Source organism: Coccinella septempunctata, chromosome 1 (genome assembly GCF_907165205.1).
Source record: "Coccinella septempunctata chromosome 1, icCocSept1.1, whole genome shotgun sequence".
Classification (NCBI taxonomy): domain Eukaryota; kingdom Metazoa; phylum Arthropoda; class Insecta; order Coleoptera; family Coccinellidae; genus Coccinella; species Coccinella septempunctata.
This window is the reverse complement of record NC_058189.1, coordinates 57416751-57435486: the sequence shown is the minus strand read 5'-3', so window position 1 is coordinate 57435486 and position 18736 is coordinate 57416751. Positions and strand designations below refer to the sequence as shown.

General features: G+C 36.5%; 1 protein-coding gene across 3 annotated transcripts in view; it reads right to left on the bottom strand.

Annotated features, from left to right (window-relative positions):
- LOC123317817 (midkine-B-like) overlaps positions 1–18736 on the bottom strand; it is a 145658-nt gene that overhangs the window by 36641 nt on the left and 90281 nt on the right. For all 3 annotated transcript variants that reach the window (XM_044904434.1, XM_044904439.1, XM_044904429.1), the window contains exon 3: positions 2972–3109. In XM_044904434.1, the coding sequence (XP_044760369.1) occupies positions 2972–3109 (138 nt within the window). The remainder of the gene's footprint in view (positions 1–2971; positions 3110–18736) is intronic.

Sequence of the window (18736 nt, the reverse complement as noted above, 5' to 3'; positions counted from 1 at the left end):
AACGATATGTTTGGCCAAATTTCCAGTCAAATATTTGGTTTTCCTAGGCGTTGAGTGCGTGTGAAATCATTACACCAATTTCAAGTTCGTCTTAAAAGTTTTCAATGGACAAAAACACATTAAAGTATTAAAGAGCGTGATATGACGTACCACTGGAGTTTCGAAATGCCTCATAATTCGTTCAGTATCAACTCCTTACGACATATAAATGCTATATACTCAGTACATAACCATACATATCTGTTTTAGTACGAAAACCGTAAAAATGTGACCAGCAAAGTGAATAAGGCGACCCGAAGAACACCCACCTCCATAAATGTTAAAACGTCACATAAAGGACATCAGTGACAATAACGAGAAGTCTCCCCCACAGTTCCGATCATCCTGAAATATTGATGGAGATACTCACTTTCTTTACGCTTGCCATAAACATCGGACTCCTCAGAGATTCCCTCAGTAAATATTACATAACAAAATGGCAGTCAATCGCCTATACCACTCTTGAACTTTCACTTTCGATATGAATCAATGAGTCGAGTCACATTTCGGGCTTTCATCAAATTTGGATTGTCCCGTATGGGTTTTTTCCAACGAGAGGGAGAGTGACTGTATTTTTAAGGAGGCATAGGAATCGACAGGAAAAACTTGCTCGAGGGTACAGAAAGATTTATGTCGTGCTCAGATTGTGAGTGAACATGTCACGTTCGTTGAGTTTGACCAACATAGTTTTTGAGTTTGGCAGTGTGTATATTCTTTCGATGCTTTCTGATCGATTGAACTTTCGTAGTCCAGAATTTTTTGGATATTTCTCCGGAATATATAAGGTTTTTATCTCAGTTCATCGTTTTTACCAAACAAAAATGGTGCGAGTTTCTTGAGTATCAAATTGTTTCAATAAGAACGTACGTTCAAAAATTGAACAACTCCGATTGGTTTAAGGGAAGTTTCAGACACATTACATGTTCTTTCAAGTAAAATCGGTATGAGTAATAAAAACTATAGGTTCTACTTCTAGTTTCCGTGACTCTGATTAATCGTAATTAAAGACCTTGCAAGTAACATCCCGTACAATAATGACCCAAATAAAAACCAGTTTGGTAATAATTCTTCGACCACTCCAAGTCTAAGTCAGTCATCTTGTTGTATATGAATTGAATTTTCAGCTATTTTTTTAATTATTTCAAAACAACTTCTTTCGAGATTCGTGGAATACGAAAAAGCAGTAAAATAACCCCTTTGTCCGCTGGATGTGTGTGTTTGAGTGTATGAAAATGAAATTCAGAACAACACAATAAATCTTTATAATGCTTCATTGTATCGTTTTACAAGTTAATTGATTTTGGAGATTGAAAATTTCAAAATTCAGTGTGAAAAACTATACTCTTTAATGACACAAGAAAACTTATTAAAACATAAGCTTCCTCAAAGAGGAATTGGGGTATAATATGTAAGAAAGAATCATGGGTATAGTTATAGATTTTATACAGACTGATATGCTTTGGTTGAAATACGCTGCATTTTTGGTATTGGTATTTTTCTCAACAATACATTAATGATAGAGATAAATGCAACTGTTTATCCCAATACACACTCACGTGTATTATACTTCTATATTTGGAAGGGAGGAACCTAAATTCAACCATACACTGATTACACATATAATCAACGTTAAGGATTCAGCTAACCACTAAAATGAAACGTTGTAATTCCAGAGCACCCTCAACGTATATCCAATAGGGAGTGAGAAACGTTAAATCAACGTTGAATACGACACCTTTCAACACCCCATTACAGTCACCAATATGTAACGTGTCTTCAGCGTACTTCCTCTACGTATATTCAATAGGAAATAAAGAACATAACATCAACGTTGTGTACGAAATCATTCAACAACAAGTTATTGCAGCCAATAATATGAAACGTAATCATATGTTGTTTCTTCATCGTTTATTCAATTAAAAGCAAGTAAATATTAGAATAACGTTGTAGACGAAACTATCCAAGATACCGTTTCTGTAACCACTATTATGAAACGTTTCCTTGTCGTGCAATATTTACCCATATATATGGGTAAAATCACTGCCGTCTAAAGTATCTACTTTAGAAGTCTGTGGTAAAAGTAAGTACAGAGTACAGTAGGTTCTTGAGGTAAAAAAAAACACTTTTTTCCTTTACCACTTTTCCGAATCGGCTCGGTTTGAAAGGTACAGGCGGTTTCATCGGATGAAATGAATTTCGGAAAATAGTTTTTGGAACACCCATGTCTTCCAGTTTTCTTGTTATGACCATTACGTACCATAAAAATACCAAACATTCAAAGAACCCAACTCTTGAAACCAAGTTGGACGATATCTGATGAATAGATGAATACTTGGAAGTTTTGTAAGATAAAAGTATTTTCATATTTTCTCGTAAGATTTTTGTTTGAGCAATTCGATGTTCAAAAATAAAAAAAAGTATCTGTGAAATTTGAAAAATTGGCCACTTTGAATACAACTCTGCTCGAAAGATCCACCGATGTGTTGGGCCACAGATTTAGCTAGTTATTCTGAAGGCAATTTTATTCTTCCAGGGTTGGAACAGCTTATTATGAAAACTTGAAATAGCTATATTTTGTTATCAGGGCCGAATCGGAAAAAATGGTATAGGAGTAAATTGTTTCTCTTGACCTCAAGAATCTACTGTTGAAACATTTGTACGAGTCAAAGACTCACCCTGTATAACGCACATTTTAAATAGGAAGGATACCTGATCATCACCTCTCCAATAGAAAGGTATGCTAATTGAAGGGTGGCATCAGTAGAAGGCTTACTCAGAGATCATTTTAGATTCATTTGATAGAAGGGTCATTTCATTCTGAACACCAGATACGTCTCTGTTCAAATCGTAAATTTATTATTTCCGATTGGTACCTCATGCAAGGCACGTTTCAAGCGTCCATTGAGAGTTGAGCCTTTAAAGGAATAATTACCTTTCTTGCATTTCTTCTGGATGGTCTTGGTTGCCTCGCAGGTAGTTTGATTGCCCTTCTTCAGTGTCAGTGATCTCGATCGCATATTCGTCTTCGGGTCACACTCTGACCAGGCTCCTTTGCCGTACCTGCATTCTTCTGGAATAGAAAAAGGATCTCTTCAGAAGGGTATTCACACTCTATTACAGTTCACACACTTATAGTACAGCTACTGATAGTTGATAATAGTAACTTGGGATAAAAATGGAGATTCTTCATACGCTAGAGTACGGATTATAGTTTGATTTATTTCCATGTCAATTATACAGGGTGGGCAAAATTCGTTGTCTACTGAGGGGATCTCGAGAACTATAAGAGATAGAAGAAAATGGATGACACATTCCCTTCCCATTCCTTCTTTTTTAGAGAAACAAAGAATGGTGAAAAGCGTAGTCTCCTACGATTCTTCCTTTTTGTGCAAAAAATGAGATTTTGACGATTTCGAACAGATCTCGTAACTTTTTTGTCTTTGAAGTTACAGACCTGAAACTCAAATCTTCTACAGGAACTTTTTTACGTAGAATCCACTGACGAGCTCAAAATATTTTTCAATTTCGTATCATTAGGCGAACTTTCGTTTTTGGAAATGCGTGATTTTACTGAATTTGATATTTGTGAATTGGAAAAAATCTTTTGCTAATAGATTCTACGTATAAAAGTGCCTAAGAAGGTTCAAGTTTCAGATCTGTAACTTCAAAGACAAAAAAGTTATGAAAACTTTTCGAAATTTTTTGATAATAACTCAAAAACGAAGAAACGTATGAGGGTACTGTTTTCACCATTCTTTATTTCTCTGAAAAAGAACTAGGAAATGTGTCATCCGTTTTCTTCTAGCTCTTCAAGTTCTCGAGATCCCCTCAGTAGACAAAGAAATTTGTAACATGAACAGATGTTCCAGATAACTTTAAAACAGCCACAAAAGCCCTATAAATTGTTGAGCAGTGTATTACAAACAACAACGGTCAGCGATTTATGGATGCTGAAAGCACAAGCCGTGTAAACAAAAATCATTTTGATTAAAACCAGGTTCAGCTGGAGAGACTAACATTAATAGCTCAATACTATCGTCATATATGTTGGTACATATTAGAATTATATGACACAAAGGTGTCGTTTAGCAGAGATTACTGACATTATAAACAAAATTACGCAGCCGGAATGGAATTTTTAATGTAACTGCCTATTAAACCAAGTCGTTTCATTTAATAAATCACCAATGTACACAACAGGCAGCGACAGGGTCGACCGCAGTATGCAATATCCATTCTAGAATCCCGATTGCTGGAACATGAAATCGAACTAAGGTTAGAAAAGAGAAAGAGGGTAGATATTTCAGTGTAGGTTCGAGTTTCTATGCGACGATGTAGTTATTCAATTTACTATTTAATTTACGCGAGTATTTAGCGATTAATGATCGATTAACAGAATGGAGTAGCCCATTGCCTCTCCAGACCAAAATTGTATTGAACATGTCGGGTCTGCAATGTCACAGCAATTAGATACACCGCTTATCTGACCCATCGCAGACATTACAACAGTTCACCAATGCTTTGACGGACATTTGGCTTATTATTCATCAAACATTCATTGATAACCTCATTGACGCAATGCCGAGCGCAATGCCAAACAGAGTAAGAGCACTACGAAGAGCTAGAGGAGGCTAGACAACATTTTAAAGCCTGCAGAGTCCATCAGGTAGATTCTTTATTTTGTTAATTTCGCTACTATGTTGTCGCTTTAAAGTAGACTTGCTTACTATTGCCATTCGAGGCTGGTTATCCATATCCTTACTCTATTCACTCTTATTTTAGCACTCGGTTGGCCATGAAATAATTTTCTCAAGTTTTTGTAACTAGAAAAGAAATAATAATAATAATAATAGAAATAACTAGATTTGGGATGACTTTAATCAATTTGTTTTGTTGTCAATTATGTTCGTCACATATTTTCGACTTAATATTTTCCGAAGTCATTCGACATTGTGATAAAATACGTAATTACTGAGACTTTTACGTAGAACGGACAACATAGCGCTGATTTAAAACCCAAAAATGTTTTGGCGTACGTCATAACCCCACATTTTCGTACTATATAGAGTGGAATTTGTCAAATTTCCATGGCCAACCCAGTGCTAAAATAAAAGTGAATGGAGAAACGTATACTCCAATCAAATTTATTTTAGCAGTCGGTTGACCATGAAATAATTTTTTCAAGTTTTTGTAACTAGAACCGAGTAAGGTTGGCACTCATGAAATTTCGTTGATGTCATAACGCCGTTGCCACAACTAATATCAATTTTTATTACGAAAATGCCGAAAGTGATTGAAAAAAAGAAAATACAGAGTTTCAGGAAGTGCTATTTAGGATTCAGGTCCGCTCATTCAAATAGTTATACCCTGATATTCTAAAATCCCCAATACGTCAGACGGTTGCGAACATATTCAATGTATGAGAATTTATATAATGTATCATCTGAATCTAAACGACTTAAATTTCAGCAGAATATTTCCACAATCAGAAAGATTGTGAATGAAGAGGATGACAAAGAATCTCCTTCTATTGGGAGACCCAAAAAAGTGGTGGGATTTGAGAATTTTATATTTGAATGAATTAATGCGAAAAGTTTACTACAGGATTTCGATTAATGTCACCGTAAAATAAGTTCCCGAAAATTAATTTTTCTATTTTTCATTCGACTTGTCCTATACATTATAAATGTCTTAAAGTACCAATAAATACCTATTTATGATTTTTATATTAATGTATTAAGATAAACAGCCACAAATATGCTCCAGTTGTCCTGTTAATTGTTTATTCATGTGAAATTTTTGTTCAATGGTAAAGTTCATCTTGACTTGAAACTTCCTTTAGTTCCTTTTACTTATATTGATGCAAGATGATTTTTGTTGAATAATTTAACATTCTTGTAATTATCTGTGAATTCTTCCGAGAGATGCCCATTCCCAACCACTGCATCATATGCATTTCATCTTCGGGTTAATATTTTTGAAATCTACAACTGATGTAACGTATTCAAACTTTAGTCAAAGAAGATAACAAACATTAACTCTCCTCATGCTAGTGCATATTATGATATTATACTGATCTCTTGTATTTTCCATGCAAATAACTGGATTTGGTATGCCTTTAATCAGTTTGTATAAACTTCAATTATGTTCGTCACATATTTTCCGAAGAGATTCGACAGTGTGATAAAATACGTAATAACAGAAACTTTTACGTAGAACGGGCAACATAGCGTTGATTTAAAACCAAAAAATGTTTTGACAAGCTTCATAACCCCAAATTTTCGTACAAGTACTATACAGAGTGAAATGTGTCAAATTTCCATGGCCAACCGACTGCTAAAATAAAAGTGAATGAAGTATACTAATTTCCGATTGAAAAGTCGACTTTTTTTTGAGGAAAGTACTTTTCGTCCCCATTCACTTCTCGTCGTTAAACACTTCACGTCTGCTCTGTTCCTCGCTCAGGAGGCGTAGCCTCGGCTATCAATGTGCGGGGTCCACTGAAGGAGGCACATTTTCGTCCTTAAATAACTATTTTGTCCATATAAAGGTGAGTTTTTGTGGCCTAATCTTCAAAATATTATCAATATTCGAGTTGTTTGTGAATATGCCATCCAAGTGATGATTTTTCTTGTTCTCCTGAAACTGCCTTGACATAATAATACGTTATCGCCATATACTAAACAAAGGTGAAGCATATAGCACAGTATGAACAGAATCGGAGTGCAAAGGTGGTGATTTAAAAGTAAAATTAATCCCAATTATATCAACCGTACTTCCGACCCGTTTATCCTAAAGAAACACGTCCGATGTAAATGAAGAGTCTGCGGATGAAAATCCCGGATTCCCACGTATCCATTCTAGATCCGAATGGACAAAACCGTATCCGGCACTAACTGTGCCATCCCGGCTAAGAGTATGCAACCCAAATTAGCCGGAACCTGAGGAGAATATGCAAATCGGAAGTTGGGGGATGAACGCTGACGACTTAAACCGACGTCACTCAGTGTCAGATATCAGAATTGTAAATTACTTGTTCTACCCGTTGAAAAGTGAGAGAAAACAACGTCTATCTCGCTTCCCCTTGACGGAGGCACGAAAAAGTTAAATGAAGAAGTCGAATGATTACATCTTGAGTTATTCGAAGGATTCTGACAAAAAATTCTAATTAATGTATTTACATTTTGTTACCCGAGATCTGAACGTAGCTCGGAGTTTAAAAATTAATTCATCGGCTCATGTTGCAGCTAATTCCATTTCGGATTCCCCGAGGGTATTTATACAGTTAATCATCGTTCGAAAATACACTGCTCAATCATTGAAGTGGATAATTTGCGTACATTTGCTCCATTCACTTTTATTGTAGCACTCGTTTGGCTCGGAATTTGACACATTCCACTCTGTATAGAACAAAAATGTTATGACGCTTGTCAAAACATTAGTTTCTGTTATTACGTATTTCATCACAATGTCGAATCTCTTCGGAAAATATGTGATGAACATAATTGAAGTTTATACAAACTGATTGAAAGCAATTATTTGCATGGAAAATACATGAGATCAGTATAATATCATAATATGCACTAGCTTGAGGAAAGTTAATGTTCGTTATCTTCTTTGGCTAAAGTTTGAATACGTTACATCAGTTGTAGATTTCAAAAATATTAACCCGAAGATGAAATGCATATGATGCAGTGGTTGGGAATGGGTATCTCCCGAAGGAATTAACAGATCATTACAAGAATGTTAAATTCTTCAACAAAAAAATCAATGTGAATAAAAGGAATTAAAGGAAGTTACAAGCCAAGATGAACTTCACCTTTGAACAAAAATTTCACATGAAAAAGCAATTAACAGGACAACTGGCGCGTATTTGTGGCTGTTCATCTTAATACATTGATATAATAATAATAATTAGGTATATATTGGTATCTTAAAACATTTACAATGTATAGGACAAGTCAAAGGAAAAATTGAAAAATCAATTTTCTGGAACTAATTCTACATTCATTGAAAATCCTGTAGTAAACTTTTCGCATTAATTCACTCAAACATAAAATTCTAAAATGCCACCACTTTTTTGGATCTCCCAATAGAAGGAAATTCTTTGTCATCCTCTTCATTCACAATCTTTCTCATTGATTGTGGAAATTTTCAGCTGAAATGTAAGTCGTTTAGATTCAGATGAAACATTATATAAATTCTCTTACATTGAATATGTTCGCTATACCGTCTGACGTATTGTGGATTTTAGAATATCAGGGTATAACTATTTGAATGAGCGGACCTGAATTCTAAATAGCACTTCCTGAAACCCTGTCTCTTTTTCCAATCACTTTCGGCATTTTCGTAATAAAAATTGATATTAGTTGTGGCAACGGCGTTATGACATTAACGACATTTCATCAGTGCCAACTAAGATGTCTAAAACTCTGGTGTATTCACTGATTCGATTTTGTATTTAATTTCGTGGGGATATGGGAACAGTTTCGTTTTTCCCACTGTAGGTAGCGCTGTTTAGAATTTGACAGAGCATTGTCAATTGATATTTGAAAATAATTTGAATACTTTACTACGACTTACGAATATGTTGTATTTATAGGCGATTATTGGTTTGTGAAAATGTATTAGTTTCGAGAAAGGGATGTAGAACATTAATTTATTCAACATGTCGTTCAGTTTTCTGTATGGACAATCAAGAACTACAGCTAAGAATTCGGTGTTGTTGAAATCTGATGCAGAACCAAATCAGATGAACGAACATTCGGGACGGATATGCTAAGTTTTATGGCAACTTCGGCCATATTTCAAAGAAACTGTATTGGAAATACGTAATGTGAATTGTGAACATGTATTGAGAATCAGAAATACATAAATCTATTCGAGTCTGTTCTTCAAATATTCTGTATGAGTAGATACAGTGAAAATTCCCTTTTCGTCAACTGTGTTTTATTAAAATCATACTGAATTCACGAATTCAATTTGTCAAACGGAAATTATCTTGAAGAAGAATAGTAAATATTCCTTCGAACCCTTATTCGATAGAATTGAAATATAAACAGATTTGATTTTAAAAAGAAAATTAAACTGTAAATCACGAATAATCCTTAACAGCTGACAAAACGGGCCAGTTCATATTTTGCACTCGTTAATCGATATTCGATATCAACGCAAAACAAAATGAAAGGAAAGAGTATCATTGGACTCCCTTTGGTAGAACAAGGATAGAAGGAAGCAAATGACATGGTGGCGCCGCTACGAAACTGATCCCATATCCCCGATTTTCTGAAATGTTAATGCTTGCAAAAAGTGACAAGTGCACACACCAGTATTTTTGACATCTTAGTGCCAACCTTACTCCCTTCTAGTTACAAAAACTTGAGAAAATTACTTCATGGCCAACCGAGTGTTAAAATAAAAGTGAATGGTCATTTTTTGTTAAGGTCGACGAAAAATGAAACAATAGATCATTCAAAGTATGTTTCATCGCAGGCTTCTTTCTATTTCTCAGGTAATTTTTAAATTCCACTCGGGAAAAATGCCTCGTCCTTTGAGTCGATCCAAAGTGAGCTTCTGACCTGTCAGATCTATGAAAACTTGCAAACGTTTTCCCCACGCTGAAAGCGCTCATATCATAGTACCTTTTTTCCTTTCTACCATCTAATCTTCAAAATCCACTAAGTCTCCAAGATGCTCGAGTAAATCCCGATTTAGCATCGTGGGCTCTTCAACTATTTCCAGATATTAAAAATGAACCAAAATACCGGTGAATACATTTTGGAGCACAAATTGATCAACCCCGTGTGCAAAACCGACAAAAGTGATTAACCATCGCTTCTACGACTCGAGTATTAATTGTTACATTCCGAAGGGTTAAACTTACTCTCACCCCTTTAATAAATTCCTGTTATCGTCTCACTTTATTTCAATTTTCCGCATCACAAAACCGCCACCCTTAATTTCACCATAAATAAGCCTCTATTGAATTCTGGCGGGGTTCTTAACGTTATAAAAGCCGGAAAATTGTTTATCTCCACGCATAAATTTGCTGCTACCTGTGCACGAGCCACCGGGGCCCAAGTGGTGTAGAATAGGACTTGGTCGCAGTATCGGGGATATGAGTTTCAAATTTAATTTACGACTGCTCGCTCGATTCTCTGTGTCGCCGAAGTGATTATTATTTCAGAAAGTTTTTAAGTGCAAAAGGGCGTGAAATACGAAAGAATGCCTCGTTAGATGGGGTCGTGAGAAGTACATTCCCAGTATTCTATATGGAGTGAGTCTTTGACTCGTACAAATATTCAATAAACAGTAGATTCTTAAGGTCAACAGGAACACTTTTTTCCTTTACCAATTTTTTCGAATCCGCTCGGTTTAAAAGATACAGAAAGTTGAAAAACGGTTTTAGCCAATGACATGAAATTTGGAATATAGTTTTTCATTTATTCGATAAATCTTTTTCTCATGTACTATTATGTACCATTAAAATACCAAAAATTCTAAAACCCAACTATTAAAACTGAGTTGGACGCTATCTAATGAATATTTGAACGTTTTTCAAAATAAAAAGTATTTTTCATATTTTCTCGTATAATGTGCCGTTTTCGAGTAATTTGATGTTTAAAAATTAAAAAGTATCTGTGAAATTTGAAAAATTGGGTACTTTGGCTCAATACAACTCTGTTTGAAAGATCCAGTAATCGCAGATTTAGCTAGTTATTCTGAAGGTAATTTTGCTATTCCAGAGGTGGCACAGCTCCTTAAAATAAAAAATCTTTTTATAAGGGCAGAATCGGAAAAATTGTTTATTTTACCCCTAGAATCTACTGTTAAAATATTTGTACGAGTCAAAGACTCACTCTGTATACAGTACGTCCCAGAATGAAGGGGAACTCTGGAACATCTCAGAATAGAGCCTTTATTGTTCTGAATGAAACGCAGAAAAATGTATTTCCCTTTTAGAACTGAAGAGTGAGTAAAAAGTAATGCACAACTTTATATCCTTGGTATTTAATTTTTCTAGCATCGTTATTCATAAATAAGCTGAAATGTAAAATCATAACTAGAAAAAAAATAGTTGATACATGCTCTCATCTTTCATCAATGGAAACCCTATCAAAAAGGTAACACTTCAAAAACATCCATCACTTCTTAGGTGTACGACATTGACCTCGAAATACACAAAAAAAGTCAAAATTCGAATTTAATATAATTTCATCCCTATAATCATCCAATCAGCGAGATGATAACGAAGATCAGCATCGAGAGAACATTGACTATGATACTAAGTAGCCTCAGAGTAAAAACCCATACAAAATTCATCACGAACTTCATTATGTAGACGACTGCGCACTTATCGCTAGCAGCTCAAAGGATCTACAGATAATGTTGAACACCTATAAACATATATACGAAGCCTTAGGCTTTAGACTCAATATCGACAAAACCAAAATCTTGGTAAGTCCGCCAGAAAGCCTTCAAACACATATCAGCCTGGAGAATGAAACTCTAGAACAGGTCGAGCAGTTCAAATACTTGAGAAGCTCCATAAATACTAGGGCTAACCTTGACACGGAAATACACAACCGTATCAATTCGGCATCACGCACATTCTGGAAGCTAAAGGTAAGAGTGTTTCAAAATCACGACCTCAATCTGAAGACCAAGACAGCTGTTTACAAAGCAGTAGTCTTCCCAACGCTTCTTTACGGAAGCGAAAGCCGGACGCCCTACAGGCGACATATTAAACAGCTTGAACAAACACAACAACGTCATCTAAGACAGATAATGCACATCAGATGGTTTCGCGAAGTTTCGAATGCAGAAGTCTTGCAGCGCGCGAGTTGTACAACAATTGAGACTCAATTAACGAGGGCCCGACTCAGATGGAGCGGCCACATTCTAAGGATGCAAGACACAAGACTCCCCAAAATAGCTCTGTATGGCGAATTCACAGAAGGAGCCCGGAAACCAGGAGGCCAGTATGAGCTGTTTAAGGATACACTACATCAATCCCTAAAATCAGTTAATGCCAATCATAACTGGGAACAACTAGCAATGGACAGGTCAGAGTGGAGGTCTTTGGTACACAGTTATAATGGAGACTCGAGAAGAATACAGCGGCGGCCAGATCTGGTTGGTGACTATCCATGCCCGGAGTGTGAAAGGATCTGTAAGTCACGATTTGGTCTCTTCAACTGAAGAGACCTCCTGTAACTACAGGAGGGCACAGAGTAGCAAGTAGCCCAAAGAAATTATAAATTTGATCTCACCGATAGTTTTGTTTTTGAGTCTTTTTGTAGATTTATTCTCGGTAACGGGATACAGCAATGAATGAACGATGCTGAGTAGACGGAACAATCGGAGGGTAAAAAAAATTTGTGACTTGAAATCAAATTAATTTTGATTTGACACCGTGAATAGTTGCACGTAATATTGGTCCTGAACCCATGAATTTTTAGAAATACATGGGTGACTATCTATTCATAGGTCCTTCGTGAATCAAGTGAACCTACTGTGAATTTGAGCATGTCTGTCTGCATTATAATCTTTGAGGTTCACGTTCCTTCTCTTGTGCATTTGCAGTTATGTGTTAAGGTCGAATCTCTAGTCCAAAGGTGTATAGTTGCTGCGTCTGGTGCCAATTACTCTGATGGCTCAATATTGCCCAAATAACTGAAAAAGCAAAGCGTTCCCCACTTCTCGAGCTTTAAAAAACCAATTAACAATCCCCCTCCAGAAGATCGAAATCCTCCCAGATCCAGTCACTCATCCCCTCTTAAAGATTTCCATAATACACGGAGCGCGCGAAATCCCAAACAATAGAGCCATCAATTCGAATCTGCCCTATTGATTGATTATGGAAAAGCGCTAGTGAAATAAGGAATAAGACCCCGGTACAAGGAGTAATTTATTCCCGAGTGGCGAGGCAGAAGAGGGTGTGCCTTCCGGTGCAACGAACCTTCGCATTTAAGGGCGGCTTACATTCCCAAGCTTTTCCTTCCTGTTTCCTGGAGAAATAAATTGCGCGCCGCGATTTGGTCGCTATTGCTGACCGGCCAATGACGCGGTCCCTGCGATCATAAATACCTGCTCTGGTTAACATGTGGAGATGGTCATGAATATTTCCGACGGATTTTTTAGGGGTTGGTGTCTCTCCGGAAGGGACAGACGATAAATGGCCTGACAAAGTGATGCCAAGGGTGCGACTAAATACTTTTCCGATACCAATGACATGATACGTTACCAAGAAAGGTTTTTTCCTTCAACGCAGGTTGATTTATGGTAAGTGTAGACCCAGGGAGTTTACAAGTTTGTCGGTTTTTGTACGAAATATTTCATACGAATATATGTCTCATAGGGGACTCTCAGGTCATTCCAGTTTCTTTGCTCAAAACCACTCTATCTTATGGAAGAGACAAACTACTGCAACTTCTATAGTTAGCTTGTGGCATAAGAGGCGTAGAAGACTTTGGAATTTTGGGCAGTGTATTTTTTTCCCAGTTTTTCCTTTTATGAAGCATGGGAAAATATCAAAGAAAATAGCATAAAATGATACACAGATGGCTCAAAAACCATGTCATATTATGGTACCAGTCATCAATATTTCCTGCTGAAAGACAACTTATGGTTCTTGGAAAATTTGTGAGGGGTTCGGGGATGCGGAAGCTACTTGTTACTCAGATAACTTTCAACCCATTAGGCATGTTACACAATTTTTTCGAAAATCGAGTGACGTCCTTCATGGGTACCATAAAGAACTCAACAGACTCTATAACCTTCTAGGGAGGGATATTACTGAGAAGAAAGCAGCACTATTAAGAACAATCCTCTATTGAGGAAAGTTTTAGGAATGTTTCCTTAGGTATATTCAAGCTGAACCTAGAAGATCTTACCAGAAGAAACACCTCTTTCAAGAACGTGAATCTGGGTTAAAAATAACTCATACTAGAGGTTTTTCGAGATCTAAGAGACCTTCAATAGAATCATATGAAACTAACAGCAGACAGCTTGAACATAGATACATGGAATGGCCATTGCAGTGCTACAAATGCATTTTTTGTAGTACACACATTCGATGTTTCCCTGTCCAGCGCGGCACTAAGGCAGTGGCGTTACATGGAAAAATTTACATTCTTCCTATTTACTTGTATTGAGAATTGATGTGACAACAATGTCCGAGTCAACTTTCTCAATTGTGATCAGCGACAATAAGCAACTAACTCATTCCAGTCTTTAGACAAAAACAAATATTTATTATCCATTCCATGGATCTATGTTTCAAGGCAGACAGAGTGCTGTTACACCTACCGCCATACATTTATTATAAAAACTTACTGTCCTTTACAGACAACACTAAATGAGACCTCCTGCTTCATCTAGTAACAATATGATGCAAAGGTCTTTTTAGAATGAATGTTGTTGAATATTGGACGTCTTGTAAATTTCAGCATTCAACTATACTTCATTTGGAATTCGTGTGTTGGGGTTCATCGTGTGTTAGGGTTCCAAATGATTCCGAAAAAGCTTGCTCTATATTGGCCGCGTAACTGGTAGAGAATCATTTGTACGAGGATGTATTGATATCTGGTTAGCTTAGAACAGTTCCATGCATAAAATATTCCCTTACCATAGCAACGAACAATAACTCATTAGAAGTGTCAGTGTGAAGTTTGAGGTCAAAAAAGTAAACCAGAGTTACGCAATAAATTGTAAGAAAGAAGATGTCCACCGAAATTGTGAAAATCGAAAAATTGGAGTATCGAACCATCATCAAGTACCACTGTATTTAAAAGGGTTAAGAGGTGAGCAGATCTACAAAGATATGCTTAATACCCTTGGTGATCAATGTCCTTCGTATGAGACCGTGAAAAATTGGACTGCAAGCTTCAAAAGAGGTAAATTCTCCATTGATGATGATGACCGATCGGGACGGCCAGTTTCTGTGTCAGTCCCCGAGAATACCGATGCAGTTCATGACATGATTTTATCAGACCGTCAAATCGGGCTAAAACGGATATTTCATGCACTAAATATTTCATACGAACGCGTTCATCATATAGTTCACGTCAATTTGGACATGAGAAAAATTGCCGCAAAATGGATCCCCAAATGTTTGAATGTTGACCAAAAGCGTGCAAGGGTAGAAGCATCGCGTTCGATCTGTGCTCGATCTGAAAACGATGTAGACGTCTTGAACCGAATTGTTACTATGGATGAGACGTGGGTATATTTCTACGATCCAGAAACAAAGCAACAATCGGTGGAATGGTGACACTCTGGTTCTTCAAGACCTAAGAAGTTTCGTGTCAAAAAACCGGTAAAAAAGTTCTTGCTTTAGTTTTTTGGGATTACCATGGAGTAATCATGATTGGTTTTTTGGATAAGGGTAGAACAATAACCGGAGATTACAATTCGACATTACTGACCACTCTACGGGAAAAAATTAAAGAGAAATGACGCGGAACCAAAGGTGTTTTGTTTTCGCAACGCCCCTGCACACAAATCTCATGTTGCCATGCAAAAAATTCGTGATTTAGGGTTTGAATTACTAGAACACCCCCCCTATTCACCAGATTTGGCTCCATCCGACTATCATCTTTTTTCTCAACTGAAAAAAAGTTTAAAAGGTCGTTAATTTTCTTCCAACGAGGAGGTAATAAAAGCTGTGGAGGTCTGGTTTGCAGAGCAAGAGGAAACATTTTTTTTGAAGGTCTTGAGAAGTTGCAGGTTCTCTGTAATAAATGTATCCAATTAAGAGGAGAATATGTTGATTAATAAAATATTTTGACATTGAATTTTTCAATATATCCTCGTACATGAATCTTCGATATTTGCCATATAACGTGTCAACAAATTTTCAGTTAGCTCATCAATGAGTTGCTTGTTGCTATTTTCTGCATCTAATAAGCTAGATGAATCGAGCTTAGCATCTTCTAATCACTCTCATCCAGACATCACTCATTACTCAAAAAGTAATTCAGCGTGCAGGGAAAGCTTTTTAACCAAAGCACTAAAGCTCGAACTTTGAGTTTCAACGATCAAGAGGCATTATGGGAATTACTAATAGTAACAATTTCGTGTTCGAATGAGGTGAATGAGATTCTGTATGGATGAAGCCTCTCATCTGAGCGGGGAACAAAGCTACCCTTGCCATCAAATGCTAATATACTTCCATTACATGCTGAGCTGTGTGAAGAGGGGTGAATGTCAAGTACATACGACCTTGTTGTGATAGTTTTCACGGAGGGTGCCATAACATTCTCCCCCAACTGAAAACTATGGAACAATATGTGATCACGTCTACCGCATATTGCTGAACTTCGAGCATTATTATGAATTTCGTGAATGCTGAAGGATCTCTGAATAATTTCACTGTATTCGGGCGATGAGTATATACCGAGGATTATTTTTTTATTGAAAAAATACTGAGCGTCTTCACGAAAAACTGGGAATTCACTTAAGGGAAAGAAATACATTTCTCTTAGTTCTGGAACAGATGGTTTTTGGAAAACTTCTGAGGGATTCTGGGATACAGAGGCTACTTATTTCCCAGAGAATTTTCAGCCCATCACGCATATCAAGTAATTTTTTCGAAAATCGAGTGACATCCTTCATCAGACTCAGAAAAATCTCCAGGAATTATAACCTTTTAGGAAGGGATATTACTCGGCAGAAAGCAGCACTACTAGGCACAATTATTTGACAATCCTCTGTTGAGGAAAGTTTTAGGAAGGTATATTGAAACTGAACCAAGAAGAAGTTACCCTCCAGCAGAAACACATTCTCGTGACTCTAGGTTGAAAACTACCTCATACTAGAGTTTGTTCGAGATACAAGAGACCTTGAATAGAATCATATGAAACTAATAGCAGATAGAGTGCTCTTTACACATAACACCATACATTGATTATAAGAACTTACTATCCCTTACTGACAACATTAAACAACATCTACAACATCTGCAATACATCAACACTACAATATGATGCAAAACACAAATACGAGGATGTATTGATATCTAGTCAGCCTAGACCAGTTCCATGCACAAAAAAATATTGCGTTACCATAGCAACGAACAATAACTCATTAGAAATGTCAGTGTGAAGTTTGACGTCGAAAAAGTAAACGTAATAAATTAAAAGAAAGAAGATGTCCACCGAAATTGTGAAAATCGGAAAATTGGAGTATCGAGCCATCATCAAGTACCTGTATTTAAAAGGGTTAAAAGGTGAGCAGATTTACGAAGATATGCTAAATACCCTTGGTGATCAATGTCCGTTGTATGCGACCGTGAAAAATTGGACTGAAAGCTTCAAAAGAGGCAAATCTTCCATTGGAGATGATGACCGATCGGGAAGGCCAGTTTCTGTGTCAGTCCCCGAAAATATCGATGCAGTTCATAACATGATTTTATCAGACCGCCGAATTGGGCTAAAAAGGTATATCTGAATACTGAATATTTCATACGAACGCTTTCATCATATACCCCATACACATATGGGGTATTTTCCTAAATTTCAAAATATATGTTATTGAAATCATCATACCTCAAATATATCGAAATATATTTTTTTCGAATTTTAACATATTGCATTTTGTCTGTATTCACTTTCGAAAATTCTGATTTCAGAAGTGCTCTCTTATGAACATTCTACGTCATTTACACAATCCGGCAACGCCCATCGAGTCAATAATGGTCATGAAAGATTTCTGATCAACATAGACGTAATAAATATCAAGTTTTGTGATCACATTTGACAAGAAAAACAAACTTTTTAGGGTTTTCACTCCCAATCTCTGAAACAAAATCAATTAAAAATGAAATCAACGATTTGCTCCTGCGTAAATTCTTGCACTAATTTGTCAGGAGCAAATTAACTAGAAAAAATTGTTTCAGAGATTGGGAGTGAAAACCCTAAAAAGTTTATGAAGAGATGCAGAATCCTCCCAGAATAAATTTCAATCGATATCTGAAAGAAAAACAAACAATGACACAAAATGTCATCGGTTTTAAGAAGGTATAGACACGGATTTCAGAAACAATTTTATGCAATCTGTGGATATCTTCTTGATCGGTTCCACTGTTGTCGAATTAACAAAAAATACTAGACCTTAGTAAAGGCATTCTACGTCACAAGCTTTCACATATTCGAATGTTTAGTAAGTTTCGAAGGGTGTATTTCTGAAATTTCTGAATTTTGAAGCGAATCTTTCAGATGTTGTATAACTAACGGAAAAGGGTTTCCATAAATGATCTCGAATTCGATTTTGGAGTTTTAGGAAACTCGCCCATTTGGACATGAGAAAAATTGCTGCAAAATGGATTCGAAATGTTTGAATGTTGACCAAGAGCGTGCAAGGGTAGAAGCATCGCGTTCGATCTGTGCTCGATTTGAAAACGATGTAGACTTCTTGAACCGAATTGTTACTATGGATGAGACGTGGGTACATTTCTACGATCCAGAAACAAAGCAACAATCGATGGAATAGCGACACTCTGGTTCTCCAAGACCTAAGAAGTTTCGTGTCCAAAAATCTGCTGGAAAAGTTCTTGTTTCAGTTTTTTGGGATTGCCATGGAGTAATCATGATTGATTTTTTGGATATAAGGGTAGAACAATAACCGGAGATTACTATTCGACATTACTGATCACTCTACGGGAAAAAATTGAAGGGAAAAGACGCGGAAAGGTATT